Source organism: Diprion similis, chromosome 1, assembly GCF_021155765.1.
Source record: "Diprion similis isolate iyDipSimi1 chromosome 1, iyDipSimi1.1, whole genome shotgun sequence".
Lineage (NCBI taxonomy): Eukaryota > Metazoa > Arthropoda > Insecta > Hymenoptera > Diprionidae > Diprion > Diprion similis.
The window spans coordinates 16,247,921-16,274,801 of NC_060105.1; the positions used below are offsets into that span (position 1 = coordinate 16,247,921).

General features: G+C 41.9%; 1 protein-coding gene and 1 long non-coding RNA gene across 2 annotated transcripts; both read left to right on the forward strand.

The window, feature by feature from the left end:
* The first annotated feature begins 208 nt into the window (after positions 1 to 208).
* LOC124404050 lies at positions 209 to 26,143 on the forward strand. The gene is made up of 3 exons (XR_006928974.1): positions 209 to 218; positions 10,102 to 10,111; positions 26,007 to 26,143. It is a non-coding gene; the product is annotated as an uncharacterized LOC124404050 (long non-coding RNA).
* LOC124404024 (putative nuclease HARBI1) lies at positions 19,769 to 20,537 on the forward strand. Its single transcript, XM_046877832.1, has 2 exons — positions 19,769 to 19,898; positions 20,140 to 20,537. The coding sequence occupies exons 1-2, from the start codon at positions 19,790 to 19,792 to the stop codon at positions 20,406 to 20,408; spliced, it is 378 nt and encodes a 125-aa protein (XP_046733788.1). The 5' UTR covers positions 19,769 to 19,789; the 3' UTR covers positions 20,409 to 20,537.
* Positions 26,144 to 26,881: the final 738 nt, after the last annotated feature.

Here is a 26,881-nt window from a genome sequence, read left to right on the forward strand (position 1 = left end):
ATCGGAATTTTTACATGTTCGAAGAAAAAAAAAAATTGTTTTTTGTTCGCGCAGACAGGCTTAAAGGTTTAATTTAGGGATAAAAATAAGCCCCTTAAAATTTCAGCTCTTAACATTAATATTGAAATGCTCCGCATCGCACTTTTCTGTTTGCCATAAGAATAACACGGGAAAAATGTTTTTCGCTCCTTCGGATTTCCATAACTAGCTAACGACGCGTCGTATAGAAAATTCACGGACAAATTTTCGGAGGGAATTAAACGCTCTATAAAAAGTTCTGGTGTTATTTTTCGATAAATCTGCTCTTTCAAAAGTTATTTAGGGTCAAAAATTGACCCTTGTAACTCTTGAAAGAGTAGATTTATCAAAAAATGACTAAAGACTTCACGCGGATAATGTCACGAACACCAAACGAAAAAGACAAACAAATAGATCGATATACATGACTTGACGAAAGTTAATAGTTCAATCATTCATTTAATGACAAATTTTTTATTTCGCCTACATTTTCCTCAAATTGTATTACATTACGAGATGACCGATCACTTCAGAATCAATTAACGAGATACGTAACGCCTTACCGTGTTGAAAAAAATGGTCAGAATCCCCCGGATCGCGTTAATCGACGCACGACAATACACCGCAACCCGTTACCCGATTAGGAAGAGGGGCGGCGATTGCCACCAAAGACCCCGCGCGCGGCCGATTTCTCTTGGCCGATTGGCAGACTCGGCAGATTTCTCCGTAGGAGATAAGCGCAGATACATTCTTCAGATTAATACACCACTTGCAGGGCGTTTCGAAGGATATCTCAGTTTTTTCCCAAAATTCATCAGCCGGTCTAGCATAGTTTTTAAAAAGCCTGTTTCAAGGTACTTACCGCAAAACAAAAATCTCCTCCGCACTCTCCCAGTTACACCGGTGAATGTGTTTAGCTCTGGAAAGGGCTGTTTTTTGCGTGTGTAAATAAATTTACAGAAACGCGTAAAAAATAACAAAAAAAGCACGAGAATTTAAATGAATTTACAGGAACGCGGAGAAAAAAGAAAACTGAATTGAAGTGAATTTACAGGCACGCGTAGAAAATGAAAACTAAAAAAAAAAACGAGATTGAAAAAGCGTTGAAACAATTAAAGTTATGAAGCTAACGAAAAAAAATGATTTTACTGCAAAACGTAATAAAGCAAAAAGAAACTACTGGAAGATCGTGAAGCGATGAAACAATGAAACTTATGAGGTTGAATGAATTACGAAAAATAGAAGGCAAATGCACAAAAAGAACTTATAGATCACACGCTGTTAGTCTTACGCTAGATAGGAGCTAACTGACGCCGCGGATCCGATCTCCCGCCACCGGTATTGCGGGTGCTCCATCCCTTGACGACCTAACGAATGTTACCTTAGTTACCAATGAGAGAGCTTTAATTTGCGTAAACATATTTTTTCTCTTATTCTTCATCCTGATCGACGGTCGGGATGTCTAGGGGGCTGCGGGGGGGCGAACCGGCACCTGTGGCAGCGTCGCGAAAATACAGCCACGCAACTACAATGTATCTCGCTCGGCCGATCTCCGGGTATTTTAAATCGAAGTTATTTAAAATTTCGAAATGTCAAAAATAATGCCATCGTGTCATTTTAAATTTACGGTGAGTGAAATTGAAAAAAATGGTGTCTAAAAATCTTTTTTTCTCAAAGCCGTCTAAATTTCAGTTGTTAATCGATTTATTTTTCTTTCAGCTGATGATCATTTTCCAAGTGTGTGGATTCAAGTTCTTAATTATTCGCAGTATCTAGATGAGCCATTAACTTTTCAAACTTTTCTATTAAACTTCGAGATATCGATATTCCATTTGTTATAGCCCTGGAACGAATTTTTGGGAAACAAAAATTTTGGGACTTTTTTTTACAAACCGAACACCTTTCTGACCGACACATTTTCGATTTAGATGAATTTTTTTTCACGGGTTTTATTCTACATTTAAAAAAAAATAATATTATCTATTAGAAAGTGAGACTTTATGAAAAATTGAACGAAAAAATAAATAATAATAAATATTATGGTGGCAAATAAAAAATCTGATTTATTAGGATTTCAATACATTATTATTAGTTAATGAGTACCTTGTTCTGCATCCCAGCGTGCAATATTTACTTTTACTTTTAATATGTACGGGGTGTCTAAATTGCCTTCACGGACTAGCCAACGTGACACCTCCCTAAAATCCAACCAAGAATTTCTTTGCCAGACCTCGTACGACGCATGATTTTTAAATTTTGAGCGATTGCGCTAAGTTGATCCGAGTGCAGCATTTCATCTGGATTTTCCGTCACGGAAATTGCCGTTTTGTTCATCTGGGTGAATGATCATTATTCGTTCACGAATTGAATATCCGCACTTTCCGTACATTTTCATTGTATTGACAACAGAAATTTTTCACTAGGTTTGAAGTAATCATCAACATCAGTTTTTTGAGTGATGCGGATCTAGAGTGGTTACTGATGTTGAAAGTATTGAGATCAGCGCTGTACAATTTGGCCGGTTTAACGGATTAAAATAGCGAACCTGGTTAGTTAACTCTCGGTTCAACCGGTTAAAATTATCGGTTTCCCGGTGAAACCGAGAGTACAATAATACATTTTCTGATTTATTTGGAGATTTATTTTTATTTTTATTCGTAGATGTGCGTTTTGCAGTATTATAATATATTTCTGTTGTCACACAAGAGTATGCGCCCGTGTATGGCAACAATACCGGCTAGCGCCTGGGAACGGGTCAGCAGCGGGAAAGGGAAAGTGCGGATATTCAATTCGTGAACGAATAATGATCATTCACCCAGATGAACAAAACGGCAATTTCCGTGACGGAAAATCCAGATGAAATGCTGCACTCGGATCAACTTAGCGCAATCGCTTAAAATTTAAAAATCATGCGTCGTACGAGGTCTGGCAAAGAAATTCTTGGTTGGATTTTAGGGAGGTGTCACGTTGGCTAGTCCGTGAAGGCAATTTAGACACCCCGTACATATTAAAAGTAAAAGTAAATATTGCACGCTGGGATGCAGAACAAGGTACTCATTAACTAATAATAATGTATTGAAATCCTAATAAATCAGATTTTTTATTTGCCACCATAATATTTATTATTATTTATTTTTTCGTTCAATTTTTCATAAAGTCTCACTTTCTAATAGATAATATTATTTTTTTTTAAATGTAGAATAAAACCCGTGAAAAAAAATTCATCTAAATCGAAAATGTGTCGGTCAGAAAGGTGTTCGGTTTGTAAAAAAAAGTCCCAAAATTTTTGTTTCCCAAAAATTCGTTCCAGGGCTATAACAAATGGAATATCGATATCTCGAAGTTTAATAGAAAAGTTTGAAAAGTTAATGGCTCATCTAGATACTGCGAATAATTAAGAACTTGAATCCACACACTTGGAAAATGATCATCAGCTGAAAGAAAAATAAATCGATTAACAACTGAAATTTAGACGGCTTTGAGAAAAAAAGATTTTTAGACACCATTTTTTTCAATTTCACTCACCGTAAATTTAAAATGACACGATGGCATTATTTTTGACATTTCGAAATTTTAAATAACTTCGATTTAAAATACCCGGAGATCGGCCGAGCGAGATACATTGTAGTTGCGTGGCTGTATTTTCGCGACGCTGCCACAGGTGCCGGTTCGCCCCCCCGCAGCCCCCTAGACATCCCGACCGTCGATCAGGATGAAGAATAAGAGAAAAAATATGTTTACGCAAATTAAAGCTCTCTCATTGGTAACTAAGGTAACATTCGTTAGGTCGTCAAGGGATGGAGCACCCGCAATACCGGTGGCGGGAGATCGGATCCGCGGCGTCAGTTAGCTCCTATCTAGCGTAAGACTAACAGCGTGTGATCTATAAGTTCTTTTTGTGCATTTGCCTTCTATTTTTCGTAATTCATTCAACCTCATAAGTTTCATTGTTTCATCGCTTCACGATCTTCCAGTAGTTTCTTTTTGCTTTATTACGTTTTGCAGTAAAATCATTTTTTTTCGTTAGCTTCATAACTTTAATTGTTTCAACGCTTTTTCAATCTCGTTTTTTTTTTTAGTTTTCATTTTCTACGCGTGCCTGTAAATTCACTTCAATTCAGTTTTCTTTTTTCTCCGCGTTCCTGTAAATTCATTTAAATTCTCGTGCTTTTTTTGTTATTTTTTACGCGTTTCTGTAAATTTATTTACACACGCAAAAAACAGCCCTTTCCAGAGCTAAACACATTCACCGGTGTAACTGGGAGAGTGCGGAGGAGATTTTTGTTTTGCGGTAAGTACCTTGAAACAGGCTTTTTAAAAACTATGCTAGACCGGCTGATGAATTTTGGGAAAAAACTGAGATATCCTTCGAAACGCCCTGCAAGTGGTGTATTAATCTGAAGAATGTATCTGCGCTTATCTCCTACGGAGAAATCTGCCGAGTCTGCCAATCGGCCAAGAGAAATCGGCCGCGCGCGGGGTCTTTGGTGGCAATCGCCGCCCCTCTTCCTAATCGGGTAACGGGTTGCGGTGTATTGTCGTGCGTCGATTAACGCGATCCGCGGGATTCTGACCATTTTTTTCAACACGGTAAGGCGTTACGTATCTCGTTAATTGATTCTGAAGTGATCGGTCATCTCGTAATGTAATACAATTTGAGGAAAATGTAGGCGAAATAAAAAATTTGTCATTAAATGAATGATTGAACTATTAACTTTCGTCAAGTCATGTATATCGATCTATTTGTTTGTCTTTTTCGTTTGGTGTTCGTGACATTATCCGCGTGAAGTCTTTAGTCATTTTTTGATAAATCTACTCTTTCAAGAGTTACAAGGGTCAATTTTTGACCCTAAATAACTTTTGAAAGAGCAGATTTATCGAAAAATAACACCAGAACTTTTTATAGAGCGTTTAATTCCCTCCGAAAATTTGTCCGTGAATTTTCTATACGACGCGTCGTTAGCTAGTTATGGAAATCCGAAGGAGCGAAAAACATTTTTCCCGTGTTATTCTTATGGCAAACAGAAAAGTGCGATGCGGAGCATTTCAATATTAATGTTAAGAGCTGAAATTTTAAGGGGCTTATTTTTATCCCTAAATTAAACCTTTAAGCCTGTCTGCGCGAACAAAAAACAATTTTTTTTTTTCTTCGAACATGTAAAAATTCCGATCGAACGACCATAAGTTCGATTTTGTAATATTTGAAGTTACGTATGGACCAAAAATAAGAACATATAATTTTTCATGTTTCACAATGGGTTCTGCCACTCTGATTATTCAACTATTCCCGAGAATTATTTGCATTTTGTATATAGATGGAAGAAATCCCCGGGAAGCGTTTTAACACCTCACGGTGGGTTCACGACGGGTACGAGTACCATGTCGATACGACATACCCAGAAAAATTCCGCTGCTCGACACGTTCGAGAACGGGATGTCAGGGAGCCGTACGAGTCGACGGGGATGGTCGCGTCCATGTGCGCACTGCCCACGCCGGTCACCAACCGAACCTGACGATCGTAGAGGAGGCCCGAATGCGTCGCGAGATGCTCGAGATGGCTGCCGAGACGAATATTTCGTTAAAAGAAATATTCGACACCGTGTGTAGAAGGTTTGTTTCCAATTCATTGTACAATTTGCATCAATTACTGAAGGGCTCAATTCAGTGTCGATATTATGCGGTGATTATTGCTATCGGAAAAATGTTCCTGCGAAAAATATCGTACGTGTGGCAGGGCATTATTAACCGGCAGGGATTATTTCTCATCCGAGTTTTGAATTGGATTCAGAAATCCGATAGTTGCGCCGGGACTGCTCTACAATTCAATGAAGAGCGCTATGCACCGAGCTCGTGCAAAAGTGAGGCCGCTGATACCGGGGAGCTTGCGCGACCTTGGGGTTGCTCTCACCACCTACGAGGCGACAGCAGAGGTGTACCGTGGCCTGGTAGAGGGGGATGATGGCTCGGTCACCCTGATTTTCGCCAGCATCCCAATGCTGGAGGCGCTAGAAACTTGCGGCGAAATTTACATCGACGGGACGTTCAAGGTAAAACGGAAAGAATACCTATCAGCGCTGAAACGATCGAAATGTACTTGTAACCTGCGCTAAGAAGTTCACCAAGGTGTAAAATGCAATATAAAATGCTGAGAAAATCAGCTGATTTCGTAATAAGGCATAATACCGCAGCCAGGACTAACGATTAGTTACCTTGCAAGAAATTCATCGAGTCGCAGAAAAGTCTTTCCGTATGGACCGATCAGTCGTGGTATATTCATCCCGAAATTCATTTTCATCCATGTTAGATCCGTAATTAACGGGCTGAATGCTCTGATGCTAGTTTTCGTATCACTCCTGAACGAAGTAATATTACTGTCGGACGACAATTTACAAGTGATGAAATGGCACTATCTGTAAAGATCGGTTTAAATTTTTTTTCAACTTACTTGCCCTGTCGGTAAAATGGTAAAGAGAAACAACCCTCTACGGATTCAAATTAATTTATACGCGTTAAGCAGGAGCCGTTCCATAACGCCTAAATTCTTGATCGGTGGAGAAAAAATGATATGTTCATTTTTTCGCCAAAGAGCAATCTGGAAACCTACAGCGATGTGGGAACTTACTCGGGTATAGCAGCGCTTCAACTTCTGTAGTTGTTAATCGTAGCCAAAGGGCAAGGCATAGTGGGGTATAACTAGTTTGATTAATTCTTTAAAAAATTTGATTTGGTGTTAGAAATAATTGCATGTATAATTGCAGGTCGCACCGTATGTTCCAGCCATCGCGCAGCTTTATACCGTACACATGCGGGTAATGGATGCTGTACGTCCCAAATTTTTCTGTCACCTGTCTTATACGATATATTAGATTGACAATCGAATACGAGCTATTGTGAAAAATATTTTACAGGGTGTCGCCGCTGTTTATGTATTGTGCGGCGCACGCACGAGGATCTTATATCGCGCTATTTTTGCGAGACTCGCTGAACTGTCACCAGGGCTGGCTGCAAACTTGAGGTTTGTGATGGGGGATTATGAACGTGCCGCGATGTCTGCCGTCCGGGATGTTTTCCCCAACGCTGCGCTTCATGGGTGCTGGTTTCATTTTAATCAGGTAAAACATGTCGTGACGCTTGTATCGCATTCTGGACGTTGGTTGTGACTGTATTGCTTATTCTTTGGAAATTCACATCACTGTCAGGCTCTCGAGCGAAGGTGGAAACGCCTAGGCCTGTCGGACGCCCCCAGAACCGCGTTGGCGATGGCCATGTCACTACCGCTTGCTCCGGCTGACCGATTTCAGGAGGGGCTCGCGTTATTGACAGATGCGGCCGATGAAATCGCGGCCAATCATCCGGCGGTCCTCCAGTTTATGCGGTACCTCAGGACCCAATGGGGCCCCCTTGCGGGAATTGTGAGCGTCCACGGTTGTCCGTCTCGAACGAACAACCTGGTGGAATCGTTCCATAATGAAGCGAGACGGAAGCTTCGGGGTCTCTATTCCAACGTCTGGAGGTTTATTGGTATGTTATAATTCGTTCATATGTGGGAGCGCTTTTGTGCTTCAGGAGATACCGAATTCCGAAAGAAAATGTTTAAAAGACTTGGCCAACTTCTTAGCGAGTTGTTTTTTCACGTGGTTTTTCACGAATTGATATCGCAGTTTGGTAACAGAAGAAAGTATCACTAAAACTGTGAGGGACGGATTGTATACTCCTGCGAAAACATTGTTGTCAAAACAAGCAAACGCTTGTTATTTCAAAAGAGGTTCTTGAAACTGTTGAAACATTGCCAGCCCCGAATCTCAAGATCTGCGAGTGTTGTTTTTTTTTCCATCTGATAAAAATTTTGGTTGTGGGTCTGACTTTCTTATGAGAGATTTGCGGAAAGTCGGAATAATGAAATCGATAATGAGACTCAGGAATTCAGAAACTCCTATAGATCTTAAGGCTAAAGAATTTAGGACTGCAAATTCTTTTTTTTTTCGTCAGCTTCGGAAATTAATTTCAAAGTAATAGATGTTCGGTTTTTTCTGACAATTGAATCGCTTGCAATATTCACATTTTCCATCAATTCCATCAAAATTGCCTCGGAACGAAAAGTAGATACCAAAGAGGGAGATCCAAAAGAAAAGCGGGGTCTTGTCCTTTTTTTTTTGATGGATTTTCTTCCATGATCTCAATCCACGATCGCCAATTCCATATCCAGCGTCGGTGAAACACTTACAAATCGCCTTGAATTTGAATGCACAGAACACTTGAAGGATCTGATCCTCAACCAGGCGATCGCCCTGACCAGGCTGCGAAATGGGGAGCGTGCCAGGCGACCACGCACAATCCGAAACATGAATCGAGATGCCCTAATCAGGGATGCTCAGCTGGACCTCAGCGTTGGGAGGTAATGCCATTTCAGATTTAGAATAGTTCACTCTCTTTATAGATTGAGACATAAGGATAGGCTACATATTAAAACCACACAGCGACCTGCAAACGTGCGATATCGTTAAGCGCGATAAGCGTTCCTTGCCTGCTGATGAAGTTCAAACGATTTCACGCATGCGCAGTTTGGTGTCTGGTTTTTACGATTTAGCCCGATGTACCGAGAGAATCTCTCGAGATTCTCAGGCTACGGTGCTGATAGCCGAGTAGCATACATTGAATCCGAGTTAGGATTACCTCCGTTATTCCAGTATTCTGTTGGGCCTTACCTCGATTTGGATTAACCCTCATGTTCTTTTTTAAGGTTCACGTTGCTGGAATTTTTGAGGCGTTGTGCGACCCGGGCACCGACGGGTGTTCTTGTCGGACCTCAGAACGTGGCAGGGGAAGGTTGGTAACCGATTGATTGGAAATTAGGTTTAGCTGGCTTAACCGTATCTATAACAACATTACCGATCATGTCATTTGCAGATGCAGTGCCGGATGTGGAGTTGGTCGAGCCCGGGCTTATGAATCCGGGCGAAACTGTACTCGAGGTGCCAGGTAAATTTTCTGACCACTGCCCAGATATCGATGTTGCGATCACCGTACGAACTGTTTGTCACGTGCTGCCATGCGCATAACATATTCGCCTCGTTTTTCTTTCACAGTTCGACATGGTGGCAGACGTGGTCGTGCGGCCCCGAACCCGCGTGGTCGTGGCGACGGACCCAGAGCCCCGCTTGCCAGGGCTGAAGACGACGCCGTAGCGCCGGCTGTGGAACGGGAGCAGCACCAACCCCCCGTTGAGTTGGTCGCGTTGGAGGATGGTGAGCCCACCAGCGAGGTTCATCTGCTCCTTGAAAAGTTTTAACGCCTGGTAGGACCCTCCCACTATCAACGATTACGGCTTGTCTGTTAGAAATTTGGAAGAAGGTGATTTTTTTTTTTATTTTTACGTCACGCTACTTTTCGTGACGTGGGCTCATCTAGCTGGGCTGAATGAGGAGACTGCGGCATTTAACAAATTTCCTGCAAATAGAAGGGAGTTGATGCGTTTTGGTTCATTCTCTTGCGATTTCCATATGCCTATACTCACAATTCCGGCGACCCCCCGTCCCCTCTTTCTTCACTGCCGCCACTACCGCAGGCTTTAATATTTAATTTCACATTCAACCGATTCAACACACCGATTATGTACATGCTGGTCACTCATACATCTTTACGTAATTATCGACACTTACATGTTGTTTTAGGAGATGAGGATGTCTTCCACGTACCGGAGGACGATTTTGAAATATTTGCGGTGCCAGCGGAGCCGGTACCTTTTCACCCCGTAAACGCGATTCCGGAAGTGGAAAGGGTCAATGGCGGGGTGCGGGAACGAGGCTTGTGCTGCGTTTGCCTGCAGGATGCCGCAACCCATGCCTTTTTGCCGTGCGGGCATCATTGTTGCTGCGCGGATTGCGCCTGGCAAGTCGGCGAGCGCTGCCCAATATGCAGGGCGAACATTGAGGGGAGCGTGTTCATCATTTCAAACTAGCCCAATCTACTGGGAATTTGCACCACAAAAACACCACAATTTTATATTCCTAGTCGCGCGGTGTGGCGGGGGGGGGGGGGGGGGGGGGGCTAATTGTTAGTTCAAATCCAGATTTGGCTATCAGTCTTCCGAAGGTTTGGCCACCCTTTCGAATGTTGAGAGGGAATTTGTTTCTGGGACGAGGGGTTCATCGGAATTAGTTTTCGTCACATAACTCGTTTATTTTTAACTTTTTTTTGAAGTGCTGAGAACTGGACTTATAGGAAATCTGATTCTCTATAGCTTCGCTTGTAACAATTTTTTGTCTACGATTGATATTAGTCACCCTGTCATAGACTATCGATGCCTCACCTTCCCTCCCAACTCCCCCGAGGATCAGAAAAATAAAATTGTGGTGTTGAAATCGTGCAATTTCGGGTTTTTTTTTCTCCTGGTTCATTGCGACTGGGCTAAATGTTCGACGACAAGGCGGTGGCAGAGGAAGTTGAAACGGGGGGAGTCTCAGTTAGTTCTGGTTTGTTATAGTTCCCCTCTGTCTCTGCAAGAGTCTGATTCCCAAATTACGTGCAATATGTTACTGTATGCTCAATTTCATTTAGTCTTAGTTTCGTCCAACGTTAACTCATAAGATACAAATTTACAAGACTGAAAAAAATACTACTCGTGGACGAAGTATGCACTGTGATATATATATATATATATATACTGTGATATAACGTATGGGCATTGAATTGCGACAGATATTTTTTATTGACTGGATTTTAAATGTTCTACAATAAAATAAAGATAAATAAATCGGATATTCGTGAGCATTAAAGATGATATGCTGAGGATACTGAAGCTATTGACATAGATACGCTCGAAATACTTGATTCTTGTATCAAAATTGATAATAACTGCAATCTGGAGATCTCACCTACGTACAGATCGCATGAAATACCAAAATCAAAATTAATTAATTTTATAACTATGCGCATAGAGGAAACCTAGACGCTCCGGAAACAATAGTATGGAGAGCGAATACTTTGCTAATACATTTAACAGGAACAGTTTGATCGACACTAAGGCTTTGAAACAAAGAAGCCTATTCAACAATAATATTGAAGAGAGGGAAAGTTGTAAATATTTTGGTATGCATCGTATTTGATTTCAATTTGAAATTGGACAAACACGTTGAACACCTTGTAAATAACACTGAATATCTAGTATTTTTTATAAAACTCTACTGAGCCTCGTGCTAATAGTCCAAACTACAATATGTTTTTAGAATATGAACGAAACACTAGGTCCAAGAGTACACGATTACCCAGAAGAAGTAAAATTATAAGTGATGAAAAAAAAAAAATTATACGGAAGCTATCAAAGTATTCAATAAACTGCCTAACGAACTTAAAACCTTGACTGTTAGGAAAGACATTATCAAAAGTGAACTGGAAATATTCCTAAGTGCTTCATAGATATACTAAAGTTATAATTTTTTCTTATTTACTCCAACAACAAATGTAATAAACGTTGAACTTGTGAAATTTTATGGAACCTAGGCAGTACCGAATAGTCTTGAGTAGTAAGTATTTTTGTTATTTAGTTTTTAAGTTTAATGTGGGATAATGTTATACCAGCCTCTATGTACAGGTAACAATGTTACCTCTATAGAATTTTACTTGCCGTAGCTTCTATACTTGCGAATTATCTGGTATGAGTAAATTTCAAATATATGAAATAGTTAGTTTTCAAACTCTGACAGTATAACAAGAGACAAGATTATCCAGGTACCACAAAGAAGTAAAACTTTAAGTGGTGAGAATAGCTGTATAAAAGTTTTGAGTCTTTTCTATTGCCTGTCTAGCGAATTTAAGATTTCAAGTGATAAAAACAACCAAAAAAAATGAATCGAAGAATTGGGTTGCAACAATTTAATGTAAAATATGAAGACATGTATTCTGTTTGAAAAAATAAATGACTAAATAAATAAGTAAATGAATAAGTACCAGGTATGATGTATATGGATGTACATACAAATAAATGTATAGTTGACCAACGAGAATACTTTTCAGTCCTGTAGTCAAGGGGACTGATTACGGTTTTATCGTACAAGAAGTATTTCATTTTGCAAACGTTTTACTTAGCCGTTTTCGTCCGACGATATCACATATGTATATTGTACGAAATATATACCTCGTGTACCTGCACAATAAATAAATGAATATAAAAATAACATCCCCTGCGAGCAATTATGTTTGAATTTTTTTTTTTATAGTTTCTTGAACCCTTGCGTTCGGATCACGTACGTGACGTTCAACCATGAGATGGAAACTTACGATTAGTCAATAATAAATACAAAACTTCACTTTTCACCTTCTCACCTTTCATATTCGCACTGTGGTTCCAAGCCGGACTATCTATCATTGGGGAAAAATTTACATTCTTACCGCAATTTTCACTAGTAAATAGCCTGACTATTTTCGCTAGGGTCGCCATGGTGATCATTTTCAAAATAATGTCGGATGCGAGAACAAGCGGATACAGATCCGGGTGAAATCTTGTTGTTTAATCTTTTTTCATTGACGTGCAACGATGATATATTCATTAACTTTTGTTCAGAAAATGATTAAATTGTTTTGAATATTATACGTAAAATTTGTCCAGTCTGCCTGGCAAAATGATACGAATTTTTTATCGGATAGTAGCATCAATGCCCATTAAATAGACTAGTCAGCGAGCGCCTTTTTCACGATTTTCAGTTACTGTTCTCCTAAAAATATCGTTGAGGTGTCATTCGATTCGAAATCGCGTTTAGAAACTTTTGGAGAAAATTCAAGACTCGCAACAAAGAATTGCAAGAGTTATAAATAATTTTGTAAAAAAAAGGAGAAGGGGGGGGGGTCGTTCCTCGCAAGTATTTCGAAAACTATCGCAGATATCGCAAATGTAAAAAAATATTCTGAAAGAGCAGGGCGTTCCCTACGAGAAAGTCCTAACTCCGGAACTCTACCAACAATATTCATAATTTTAATTTAGATCAAGAGGTGGAAAACAATGTTTCCGTGTTTTCTTTTTTTTATAAATAAATGCAAATAAGTCAATAAATAATCGAGTTAGATCTTCGAATAAAAGCTCAATTTATGTGTTATTTAATAGTGTATAAAAAAGATCTCGACTGTCTCTGCCGTATTGGTAATATTTTACAAGTTATTCGCATCGCAATGATAAATAACAAAAAAAAAAAAAAAAATGGCAAGCTCGAAGACACGAGAAGGTTTGAAATTATGTAAAAAATAGGAAAAAAATATTTTCATCGAAAAGTCCTGCTTCGTTGTTTTCATTCTGTTGGCAGTATTTAAAAAAAAATATAGTGTGGATGTACATATGTTTATAACAGATTGTTTATTACATAAATAATTAGGAAATGAACAAAAAATATTTTTTTCGTCACAATATAAATGAGCACTGGGAATGATGATTTTTCAAGAAAAAATGGTTCCTCAATAATGATTTTTAGCCATGAAAAAGAAATGTTAATTAAAGGATGTGTTTTTGAATCATAGGGAATTGGTTTCAAGAAACGATTTTTATCTCAAAAATCGTTGTTGTTATCGACGATCTAGTTGTCAGAAACAAAATTTTGACAATGTCATAAACAATGCAGTTGTTTATCAGAATTTTTTTCAAAGTCGGAGTGAAAAATTTCAAAAAATTATTCTCGTACAGTTTTCAGTGATTAGAAATCGAAACAATTGAAACATTTTGAAAATAAGTTTTTTTGGTAGCTCTATTTGATTTTTTAACATTTTCATTCCTTAAATTCTTGATTAAAACATGAAAAATCGAAATTGAAAAAGTTTACGAACGGAGATCTCTTTCAAACCCTTTGAAGAATGGATTACACAAGTCGAAACAATTTTCCGGTTCTTAGTTTGAAAGGCACAGGGGTTTTAATATCGATTCACAGATTGTAAAAATAACTTGATTAACAAGAGCATGATGTGACGGGAGGTGAATCTCGCACTTATTTGGGGGGAGAGAGGAGGGAGACGAGAGTCGGGGAAGAGTGACTGCACGTGCCGGCGTTGTGAAAAATAAAGTGTATCGTGTATTTAATATTGGATGGATCTTAATGGCTACTTGACAAATGGGTCGGTCCCGCGTGGCGGCTGGTCACGCCCCAGCCGGTTAGCGTGCTTCTTAAATCTAAATCCTTAAAAACTAATGAATTATTGCTAATGAACGTGTGAGTGAAAGGGGTGGGTGTGTGTGTGAGTGTGTGGATGTGTATGGGGAGTGGGGGGGGCGTGTGTGAGGGGATCTGAGGGAGATGCACTGTTTGGATGCAGTGATTGGCAGTGGCGGTGCGGAGCGTGGTTGGTGTGTGGTGAAGTGGAATCAGATCAGCTGACCTTTTCGTTTCGTTGCTGGGTCTTCGATGCGTCCGGCGGCGTACGTGGCTGGCACAAGAGTGCCTTCTCCGGCCGGCCCGGAGCGTCTTCGGGTGCGCCCGGGCCGGTTCGGCATTGTTCGGCCCCGCTCCGCGGGTTTGGGGCTTATTGTGACGTGCACGCGGGGTGCAACGTCACAATGATTAATTGAAAAATTGTGGAACAACTTTTTTTCTGTACGGATTATTGTTCATTTATGTGTCTCAATGGTACCTGAATTTTTTTCCTCCTTTATATCCATATTTAATGGGTTAAAAAAGTTTTTGTTGCAAATATGAGCGAATCTTGCCGAGCGCACGATCGTCACATCGCTCCATCGCCCGTTTTCAGCCCTATTTTTACCTCCGAATTAAAATTATAAATATTGGTGGAGGAGCTCCGGGAGTTAGGACGTTCTCGCAGGAAATTTCCTGCTCTTTCAGAATGTTTTTTTACATTTCCAATATCTGCAACGGTTTTTGAGATATTTGCAAAAAACTAAACGCCTTTTTCTTCTACTAAATTATTTACAACTTTTGTAATTTTTTTTTGCGAATCCTGAATTTTTTGAAAAACTTTCTAGACATGGTTCCGAATCGAATACTACCGTACTTTAATATCAAAAAACTAGTTGGAAACTTGTAGAAACGAACCGCTCGGTCGCGTGTAGAAACGGCACGTGTAGAAACGAACCTCTCGGTAGTCGCGCCGCTTGTAGAAACGAACCGCTCGGTCGCTTGTAGAAACGGCACATGTAGAAACGAACCGCTCGGTTGTAGGATCGCCACTTGTAGAAACGAACCTCTCGGTTGTAGAAACGCAACGTGTAGAAACGAACTCTTCGGGAAAAACGAACTTGTAGGATCGCCACTTGTAGAAACGAACTGTTAGGTATTGGCACGTGTAGAAACGAACGTGTAGAAACGGTCCTCTTCCAAAAAACAAACTCCGGACGCAAGGGTGTGCGAGCAACTCGAGCGATCGAGGTCGTAAAATCTCCAAATGAGCACTCTGGCTGTGAATTAGACACTGAGACGTAAAACGAATTTAATTGATCTGGCGTGTAAAACTGGTGGTGAAAGAGGTGGTGGAGTCGCTGTCCCAGGATTCGTCCTCCTCCGCCGCGGGAACTGGGCCTGCCACCTCCGCCATCCACCCCTCTGCGCACCTCTCGCACCGCACGTGCGGCGGGTTCTGTGCGCTTTCCCGCAGGAGTAGCAGAACCCGTGCACGCGCGCAAGCGGGCATTTGGTGTAGAAGTGCCTTGGCTGGCGGTAGTTCCAGCACTCCTCCGGCAGGGGATCGAGGGGGACGGTATTGTTGTGATCGTTGAGGGGCGTTGGGAGTGAGGGGGACCGGAACCGGGTTCTCCTTGACACCGGCAGCCCCCGCCGCCATCCACAGAGGAGGGGGGTCTGTCGCGGGTTGATTTTAACGTTTCTCGGGAGGGGTTCGGTGGGTTCGGGGGAAGGGGTTCTAATGCGGTAGAGGTACGGCGGTCGGGGGATTGTGAAGAAACTCGTGGATTTAGATTCATACACGTTCTCTCTCTCTCTTTCACACGCAGACACTCTAGTGGCGGCAGGGGGGTCGGTAGGGACGGGAAGGGTGTTTGGTTCGGTAATGGGATTGATTAGAGCAGAGGGGTTCGGGCGCCGGAGCGGGTCATTCCGCTCGGCCCTGGAGCGCTCCTGTTTCTCGAACTTTTTGACGAGAGCGGAGACCTGGCCTGCGGTGAGCGGGCTGAAAGCCACTAGAGGCCGCTGGTCTCCCCCTCCCTCGGCGTCGGGGGCCGTCGACGGTCTGGGCTTCGGATCCATCCTGTAAAGTAGTGTCTGCAATTTTAGGTACCATCGCGGGTGGCACTGGTTCGGGAATTGGTCTCTCATTCGTCTCCTCACTCACTCTTTTTGGCGGTGGTGAAGTAGCGTCTTCTTCGAAGGGCAGGGGGACCATTGTTCGGAAGGGTTTCAAATAGCTAATATGGATTTTTCGATGTTCCTGGCCTTCGTGGTCTTTAAGGTCATAGACTAACGCCAAATGCACCTTCGCGATTTTTTAGGGACCGGAAAACTTTTTGGCTAGCTTGGCCGGAAAATAATCGGGAGCGGAAGACAGAACATGTTGACGTTTCAACACCTGATCGCCAAACTTAAACGTATCATCGCGACGGCTGCGATTGTAATAGTACGCTTGGCGTGTGGAGGCCTCATGAAGGTGTTGCGCTGTCAAATCCCTTATGGCGGGTAGCCATTTCATTCGATCCTCCCATTCAGCATGGGTTTGCAAGAGGATCTTCGGTGGACCCTCTTCGACTTTTCGCCACGGATGTGACGTCGGACAAGTGTTCATCCCAATTACGGTGATCATTTTCTAAAAACGCCACTATCATTGTTTTGAGAACTCTATTCACGCGTTCTACTGGATTGGCCTGAGCGTGATAAGGTGAGATCGTACTGTGAAATATCCCGAGTTCCGTACACGCGTCGTTAATCACATTATTCACAAATTCGGTACCGTTATCAGTAAGTAATATTTCGGGAGTCCCCTAGCGAAAAATTACCAAGTCTTCGAGAGCTTATAGAACAGCGGACGCGTTCGCTTATCTAAGGGCTTTTATTTCTACCCATTTGGTAAATAAATCTTGTACTACTAGGACGTAGGTAAAGCCTTGGCGGGTGGGAGGAAAAGGGCCCATGATATCAGCCGCGATAACGAACCAGGGCTGTTCTATCACCCGACTTCCCATTAGACCACGCGGTCCAGTCTGTTCCACCTTACTTTCCTGGCAGATTTCGCAATTCCTTACAAAAACGGTCACATCGCGGAACATTCCCGGCCAATAATTTAAAAGGGACATCCTGGCGTAAGTTTTCCCCACGCCTAAATGACCAGCTGCAGGGACGGCATGGATTTCGGTAATTACGATATCACGGGATTCTGCCGGGACTACGAGTTTCCACGCGTCTAAATTTGGTATTACCGGGTCGGTGACCTCATCTTCGCGATGGTAGTAAGGTCTACCCTCCTCTATTCTCCAGACCAGAAAACGATGAGGGGTATTTTCGACGTCGGCTATGCGCTTCTTGTACCACGCATCGGTAGTTTCGGCAATTAAAGAGACGGCATCAGTAACGGCGGGAGAGAGGTCGGGATCGTCAGTTTCCAGATCGGGATTAACGCTATCACCGTCCGGGCTTTCTTCATAGATTCGGTATAGCGCGTCGGGGAGTTCGTTTTGACTACCTTTACGGTGTAAAAACTTAAAATCGAACTCTAGTAATTCTAATGTCCATCGCGCGAGACGCCCGGTTGGATTACGCAAACGGTGTAACCACTGAAGGCTGCTGTGATTGGTATATATGGTAAATCGGTATCCCTCGAGATAGCAACGAAACTTGCGGATTGCCCAGATTACTGCCAGGCACTCCCTCTCGGTCACGGAATACTTACGTTCGGCATCGGAAGGAATGTGGCTCTTATGGGCGATTACGTGTTCTATGTCTTCAATTGTTTGCGTTAGAACCGCTCCTACGCCCGTGTCACTCGCGTCGGTATGAAGAACAAACGGTACAGAGAAATCGGGATAAGATCAGGTTGGGGCGGTAATCAGGGCGGTTTTGAGGTAGTTGAAGGCGTGGTTTTGGTCTTGCCTCCAATCCCACCGACGATTCTTCTTCAACAATCGCGTCAGGGGTTCCGCTTAAGTGGCGAAGTCTTTAATGAATCTACGATACCAAGAAGCCATTTCCAAAAATCTCCGGAACTGCCTGACATTCTTCGGCGCGGGATAATCTATCATCGCGGCAGTTTTATCGGGGTCGGGTCTCAACCCTTTTTCGTCGACCAGAAATTCTAGGTATTTAACACTCGGACAGCAAAAGTTGCATTTTTCCCGGTTTATTGTCAGGCCGGCCTTAGCAATTTTTGAGAGAACTTTCCCCAACCAGATTAAGTGATCCTCGAAAGTTTCCTTGACGATAATTATATCGTCCCGGTACACGAAGACATGGGGTTATCATTCGGGACCTATCAGCTTGTCCATTAGGCGCTGGTAAGTGGCCAGGGCTCCCGAGAGTCTATAAGGCATACGCACAAATTGATATAGGCCCTTTCCCGGTACTGTAAAAGCCGTAATTTCGCGGCTTGCGTTATCTAACGGGACTTGAAAATAGGCTTGGCTAAGACCCAAAGTCGAGATGTAGCGGGCTTTACCTAATTTATCTAGAATGCCTGCCATGAACGGAAGGGGTTAGGTATCCTTTTTAGCGACCTCATTGACCTTACCAAAATTGAGACACAAACGGTACTTCCCATTCGGCTTTTTTATCATTACAATGGGGTTTGACCAGTCGCTACGGGAGGGCTCAATGACGCCTAACTCTAACATTTTATTCACCTCTTGGTGCATGGCCTCGCGAATCACGGGAGATACTTGATAGTATTTCTGTTTGACCGGCGGGTGCCCCTGAACGTCAATCGTGTCAACGGCTTAGGCCAGTTCCACAACTCGACTTTAAACTCAGTTTACCGCATAAACTTGGTTTGACAAAAATTAACTGTTACTTTGCGTTTCACAATACCAAAATCTCCGGTTGAGTTTCGCTGAACGGAGGTTAAACTAGACGCTGGAATTTGGGGGGTTGCGTTCCTAAACGAGGTTTATACTGCCACGCCACCACACTGCAAGAAAAAACAACGCATAATAAACAACGTTGTCAACTAGGTTATGTCTTGTTTGGCGGGACGCGCGTAAAAAACTCATCAAATATACAAGCCGGCAAATAGTGATACGCAAAGGCAGAAGAAGAAGAAGAAGAAGAATATACGAGCCATGGCGATGATAAATCATGTTTTGTCATCATCAGATGACGAGGATTTTGCTGATATTGTGGACCGCAGTCCGCAAGTAGTGCGAAGACGTCCAAATTTTTATGAAGAAATGGACGAAGTTGATTTTCGAACTCGATTTCGGTTATCAAAAGATACCGTTTATGCAGTGCCGGTAAATATCCAGCATGAATTAGAACATGCAACACAACAGTAAGTATTGTTATGTAGAATTTTTAAATACACATTACAAACTGGTCCCCGAACCCTGGTAGGGACCCAAATGTATGGACTTCCCGATAGTAATCTTGATTGCCTGTGTTATTGAAAATTGGAATTACAGTAAACTATGATGGATATAATTTTAGCCTGGCCATGTTTATGTTTTTCAGAAACAATGTTATATCTCCAATGAACTAGCTTCTTCTGAAATTAAGGTTTTACGCAACTGGGAGTCATTTAATTTCAGCAGGTGATTTCAGTGGAGTGAGTAAGACTAATGCACATAGAGTCGTACATCGTGTAACTGATGAAATTGCTCGCCTTCGACCAAATATTATACATTTTCCCATGCTGCCTAATGAAATCAGAAATGCGCAAATCCGACTTTTTGATACTGCACAGTTTCCAAGGGTGCTGGGTTGCCTGGACTGTACACATGTGAAAATTCAATCACTCGGTAAGTAAATATCATCTACCACACGAGCAGCTGTAGTCATATATAAATAGTATACTATTTTTGTGCCCGACCGAGCCGGAAAGTGGTAACTTCGTTTCGCGCAGGCGGCAGAAAATTGCCACTTTCTGCTCGGTGGACAGAAAAATATATTATATCTGTATCATAAATAAGTTTCTAATCATAGGTAAAAATGGCATGACATTATTAATAATATTATATCCTATATCAACTCTTGTTACAGGTGGAGAGAATGCAGAATATTTTAGAAATCGGAAAGGATATTTTTCCATAAATGTGCAAGCAATTTGTAACGCTAACTTAGAATTAATTGACCTAGTAGCCCGATGGCAAGAATCTGTGCATGATAGCACGATATTTAATAATTCAAGGACACGTGCGTTGTTTGAAGCTGGGACATTCGATGATGCTATTATACTCGGTGACGGTGGTTATGCTCTTCGGTCTTATTTAATGACGCCACTACAGAACCCTCGAACTCGGGCTGAATAACTGTATAATGAATCGCAAATAAGAACACGTAATACCATCGAGCATGTGTTTGGAATTTGGAAGAGGAGATTCCCAATAGTAGCTCTAGGATCCCGCTTCCAAACTATCGAGAGGACTTTGCCAACTTCTATTTGTTTTCATTTTTCTAATTTATCTTTATGTGGTTTTCCTTTTTTGTCGATAGAATGGCTGATTTAGGCGATAAATTGTAAATTTATTAATGAAATTAAATATTTCTTTTATTATATAAACACAATATCGGTCGAAAAGCTGGTGATGTACTACCTCCGGATGATCGAGATATTAACCTGCCTGCACCGTGGAATGAATTGCTGTTACAAGGAAACGTGCCTGCAGCGAATCATGGGATTGCTAATAATCATGTACAAAGCATATTAATCAACGAGTATTTCCAAAGGTACACTGATTTTCATACTATTATCGAGACCAATCAGAGTATGTGCAATCTATCCAAGCCAGGATTTTCGAGTTTTATATATAGTACCATTCATTAGTCAATACTGTGACGTGGTATTTTATACCCCGTCACATGGTTTGAATATCGCTCTCCTTATTTTCAGAATGTCGTAAAAAGTAACGAAAACACCTCTGGGGCCAATACTCCAAAAAGAACAACTAATTAATTTCTAAATGAGACTTAATTATTAAGCTAATTCCTGTCTTTTTTTTTACCTTTGTATCGCACTACGAGAACTATCTTCAACGACACCGCTTCGAGGGAACTGAATATCGCGAAGCCGAGGTCACGTACCGGGTCAACAGCCAACTATCGTCAATTGCAACAAATCAGATACCGCCAAGTCAACTTCAGATGGATGCCTACCTAGGTTGCGTACAGGGTCGTGCGTGGAGCACAACGAAGACCTCCGATCATTTAGACTTATCGGCCGGGAGCCGAACCATCGCTACAACGCCACTGCCGCATGGATGCATCGTAGACGGCGTACAGGGCTGTGCGTCAAAAACACAATCAAGCCTCCCGTCGCGGTACTTATCAGCCTGGAGCTGAACCAGCATAATACCTACTGTTCCGCCTGCTATACCGCAGAATCGTAGCTGTCTACAAACCTACGATTATCGAAGGACTGCATCGTGAGGACAAGCCCGAGAAACAGTGGTGGACCACGCCGGACTGATGGTCTTAAGGATGGGAACCCTGCGTGTAAATGATCACCATCAGGAAGGCTCGGTGCAACAGTGCCGTAGGGCCCGCACCGAGTTGCAGTACCGGAGAGATAGTCAGCGCGGGTAGTACTAGCACTGCATAAGTTGACGACGGATCAATCACGAATTCTACAAAGTATCGATATCGCAACAGTGTGAGTGGGATCATTCTTCTCGTCGTCGTTCCTAGATCTTCTCGCACACATCGATACCGCAATACCGTGAGGGGTAGACCTTCCCCTCTCGCGAGGACCGCAAGCAGCTGACCATAGCCCTCCCACATATCGCTCGACGGATCGATAATTCTCTACATGACAACGTGGGAGGAGAAGACACCCAGGAATGGACTATCGCCCGTCTACACCTGTTGACCCGTACCACGTGACCCTCTGGCCCAATTATCGATCACCGAACACCGGAAAAGGATCAGGTGACGAAATCTCGCCGAAAATCGACCGGGATCGTCAGGATCGCCGCTCGTCTCTTCACATTCTACGTTCAGCCTAGCTTACTACTAGACGTGTTTTCGCCTAACGTATTCTCGCTATCTTTCACAGTTTTTCACTTATATTGTAATTCAGTGCCTTCTATCTTTCCGCTTCTCGACTACCTGTCTACGCTTTTCTTCTATCTTCTATCTTCGTAAGTGAGGTTTTTCTTCTATCTATTTTGTGAAGCCACGAATTTACTTGCTTTATATCTTTTTCTCTCTTTTCTTACCTATTATCGATTTTCTCTCTTTTATTTCGCAGTTTGCTCTGCGTGAGCCACGTGGGCTCGTATCGTATTCTCTTCTTATCTCTTATCTTATTCTCTCCCTTATTATCGAATATTGCAAGTAATTTCGCGACTGGTTAGTTTACTATTATTTGTAGTGACTATCATCTATTTCTTTGATTTATCTTGTTTGAATGATTTTCCTGATATCGCTGAATAGCAGCGGCTTACTTATGCTTTCGTGGGATATCTCTGAATACCGTATCTTATTTGAATCTCTGATTTATTGTTCTCAGTAGTGATTGTTAAATCAATTAGCTTATAAAGTCTCTAATTTTGTCTCTTATTTCGTTTCTCGCTATCTAATATCTATTTTCTCTCTGTATCTCTTCTATAATTTCTCAAATATCGTTTCTTTGATTTCTTAATATTTTGCTGATTGGAATATTATCGAATATCTTTTGGATTTAATTATTATCGAATATCTTGGAGAAATTGTATCGTAAGCGTACCGCGTGCGCGATCTTATATCGTTCTCGTTTTCGTAATCAGGTTCAGGTTTATTATCGAAGTCTTCTGCCGTTTCTGTTACATTATTTCCTAAAACTGTGGTAAGTACATGTCATAATGAACCAAGCAATTCTATGTAATAATATAACTTTCTGAGACAACATTACCTTCAGTAGCATCGCTGTCAAATATATTTACCAACCCATCAACGGATGGTTCGATTATCGCTCTTACTAAATTCAGTAATGGATCTTCTTTTATATCCATAGTGCCCCCACCGTAACAAATACAGTATTTATTTAAAAAACAGAATGACACAATTCAAGTGTGACTATCGCTGGGATCTTTGTCACAATTAATTAGAAAAATAAATACATACCTGTCGCAAAAATTTCTTGTCGGATTGCAGCATAATGCTTGCGAGTTTTTTTTTTTTTTTAATTTTCCCAGCAACTTTTCAGCGAGTTAACATTTCTGTGCTCTCCGGTGCATTCACTGTTGAACTCGTTGGCAATTTTCTGCCAGCATTCCTCCTTCTGCCTTGACGTTACCCCATCGGTTTTCTTATTTTGAATTATCATTTGATTTTTGCGTATTTGTAATTTAGCTACTAAATTCAATTTTTCGCTCATAGTAAAATTATCTAGTCTTTTTTTCTTCGAATCCATTGTCCAAACTGGGTTTTCACTTTTATCGTGGTCGAAAATATTTTTAAAGATTAGCCTGAAATTTTTTCAAAGGACGCCAACTTTGCTTTTACCACTTTTCTGTTTCCACGGCAAAACCAACGCGAAAAACAAAAATGGCGCGTCTTGAGCAGCCAATCCTAGACCAAATTCTTACGGAAAGCAGAGTTAACTGCAATCCATTATAGGTTTGCGTAAACACCGATTAAAAACGTATTGTGGAACGCACAGCTGAAATTAATCTCTGGTTAACTTTAACCCGAGTTCAGATAATCCTAGTTTAATCAAGGAGTTGTGGAACTGTCCCTAAGTCGGTAACACCAGGACGATCGATAGGGTTCGGGAAACAAGCTTGCACTACCTCTTGTTGGCGGGCTTCCTGTTGTCTAGACAGTTCTGCGATTCCGGCTACGGCGGCAAGTTCAGACGGTAGCGAGAATTCTAGCGAATTTTTGGGGTTGGTCGAAAGTGCTGACGATATATTCAAACTCGGCGTAGCCCGCTCGGTTTGTGCGAGAGAAGTGACGTAAGGATTTGATTCAACGGGAAGCGATAAAATTTGATTCGCCAAAACGGGATACGGCGTGCCTCGGTAAGACGAGAGGCGATACGTCGGGGTTCGGAGTGTCAAACCTCGGTATAAACGGTTCGGTCACCGGCAAGTAGTAATACAAGGGGCATTCTACTTAGAGATTCCTGTTACCGACACTTACCGACATTTTCCCCAGACTCAAACCCTTCTCCGCGGTGACGTCACAGTCCGCTGTACCGACCGAAGATCAAAATGGCGCTAGCTATTTATCGACCGAAGGTTCGACCTTATCGACAGTGTTATCAGCCGAAGGTCAAACTCTTGCTGCTTTACCGACCGTTTTATCGAAGAAGGTCAAAATCACGCGGCTTTACCATCGGTCTCGCTGTTATCCCCGCCCTGCCGACGGTCGAGGTGTAGCGGAGACGCAAACCCTTCTGTTCCCAACGTACCCAGCTCAGAAATGTTCCGGTTAACTTTGAGCGGCTTGCGGTGTGATATTCGACACCCTACATTCCGCAATCAACAGCTCTTTATTGAATTGTTTTCGTTAACCCGATATCAACAATGTGATATTCTTCTCTTGAAAACTGCTTGTGTGGTCGAAAGACCAGTATGGTATCAACCACGTGATATTCGACAATTATCAGTTCCGAGAATGGCTGGGGTGAACCACGTGACATTCCGTTCCCACGATATCGAACCACGTGACGTTCTGTTCGAGTACAAGGTTTGGTTCTAATGTGAGGTGAGCGAACTTCATCAAGGATAGAATGCAAGGCTGACCAACAGCTAAAGTAGTTGTTTACATTCAGAGGCTCGTATCTACGGTGTTGGGTTACTATCGTTCAAGTAAAGCTCGGTCAAGGATGGGAACCAAGGTCGGAGGATATATAGTGTGTGAATATTAGGCGTAAAGAGAAAGAGAGGAGAAAGAGAAAGAGAGAAAAGAGAGGAAAGAGAGGAAGGAGAGAAGAAAGAATTCAGACGCAGAATATTCTAGATTAGTCGACCTCGATTCTCCGAGCCACGGGGATCGAAGCTCATAGGACTATCCACGATTTTGACCCACGAAGCTGTAACAATGTTGGCCCATAATATTGCTAGCATCGACGACCCTGGTGGATCTGCCAACCCGTTGTCAGGGTTGCATGCCTCACAGTGCTGCAAGAGATCCAGAGAGTGTGGCTCGTGGGTGCTTTCCCCTGACTCGACTTGTGGAGGAGTCCATCAGCGGCACGACAAGCATCGCCGATAGAAGTGGTGATAATTAAGCAGTGCACCTTTCTCTTTCTCTCTGGTTTAACGAACAATTCCTCACACATTTGCATCTATGTTTTATCTGTGAATTTATGTTAATTTGATGTCACTAGTTCGACAGGTCGTGCCTTTATCGATGCGTACGTGATATAAAGGTAACGAATTACTTTCCGTTCTCGATAATTCCCGACGCTTCGGTCACCCCTTCGTTTATTGTCTCTGTTCAACGCTCAGATACGATACGTATTTAATGTCATTAGTTTGAAGAAAATAAGAATCTTACAATAGGTTTAGTATTAAGATTTCGACTCTAGCCATCATCTACTATTCTATCTGGGAAAATGAGTAAAAGACTTGGTAACAAAAAAATATATACTGAAACGGACTCGCGTTTTAAATAAAATGTGGGTATGTGAGCTTAGTTAACGGAATCAATAAAAGGCGTTATGTAAAATATTTGGAGGAAAATTGCTTTAATGGCAATATGTATTTCTCGTTTTAAGTCTGAAACGGGACTGTTTTTACAATAATAGCGGTTGACGCAGCAACCCTATTCATTTTATAACATGAGAACGTTTACACTTCTTGCGTCACAAGCCGACTACTAGATCGTTTGAAAGGGGGATAAAACGGGTGATTTTACCCTTTGTAACACTACTCCCCCCTGAGGAAAAGAGTCGTCCCGACTCGTACGAATTGAAACAATAGTGATCCTGATCTAGCAGACGGTGCTCGAAGGTGAGTCGGAGCTGTTGCTCTAAAAATTTAAAGACTCCCTTTCTGCTATCTGGCATTTGCCCACAGTCTCAAGGTAAACCACAGAAAACCTTGAGCAGATAGTCGAGCATTGAGCGGAAATAAAGATTTTATGTGCCGTGTTTTCACAAAGGTCAGTGTAAAAGTGTGTAGTGTACAGCTTCGTGTAAAATCCGAGGGAGCGGCCAGTTCCCAAATTCCGGAAATCAGGAAAATCCAAACGCGCCAAAATAATCCGGGAAGAGGACCACGGGAACAGGATAGGTTCCAATAGGAGTCCAAATCGACGGTGGCCTTAGGAGGTTTTTGGGGCTTCTTTTTAACCTTCGGGAACGAGGGAGAGCAAAGGAGGCGAGCCGGTCCCGAATCCTTTCGGAAACTGCACACCCTAAATTGGGAGGACAGACGTGAGTGAAGGCAGACTAATCCAAATTCGCTAAAAGCGAATTTGGGAAAAGCACGGTTCGTATAGATTTTATTTTTATTTGAAAGAGAGAAAATAAACGATCTTATCTGGATGAACGTTGAGTGCTTCTTTAAAATCAGGGCCTTCAATCATCCTCAGGTTCCAGGAGAGGGTAAACGAAAATCGGGTTGTGTTATAAAGCAACCTGAAAAAGTGCTGACAAAAACTAACACATGGGTTAGCAAAATGCGAAAATCAAATAATCGCTTGTCGACCATGAAAATAATAATCGTGGCTCCATTCAGACTATAAAGAAATCAGAGCCGGTCCGACACAAAACTCGATTCCGAAAGAAGAATTTTCTAGAAGGAAACAAAACCAATCATGAAAAACAAAAAAAATGAAATAACAAATTTCTGGA

Coding starts and splice junctions, on each gene's coding strand:
- LOC124404024 (XM_046877832.1), top strand. CDS start 19,790: ATGCTGCCTAATGAAATCAGAAATGCGCAAATCCGACTTTTTGATACT. Junction 19,899..20,139: donor TGTGAAAATTCAATCACTCG/GTAAGTAAATAT, acceptor CTCTTGTTACAG/GTGGAGAGAATGCAGAATAT.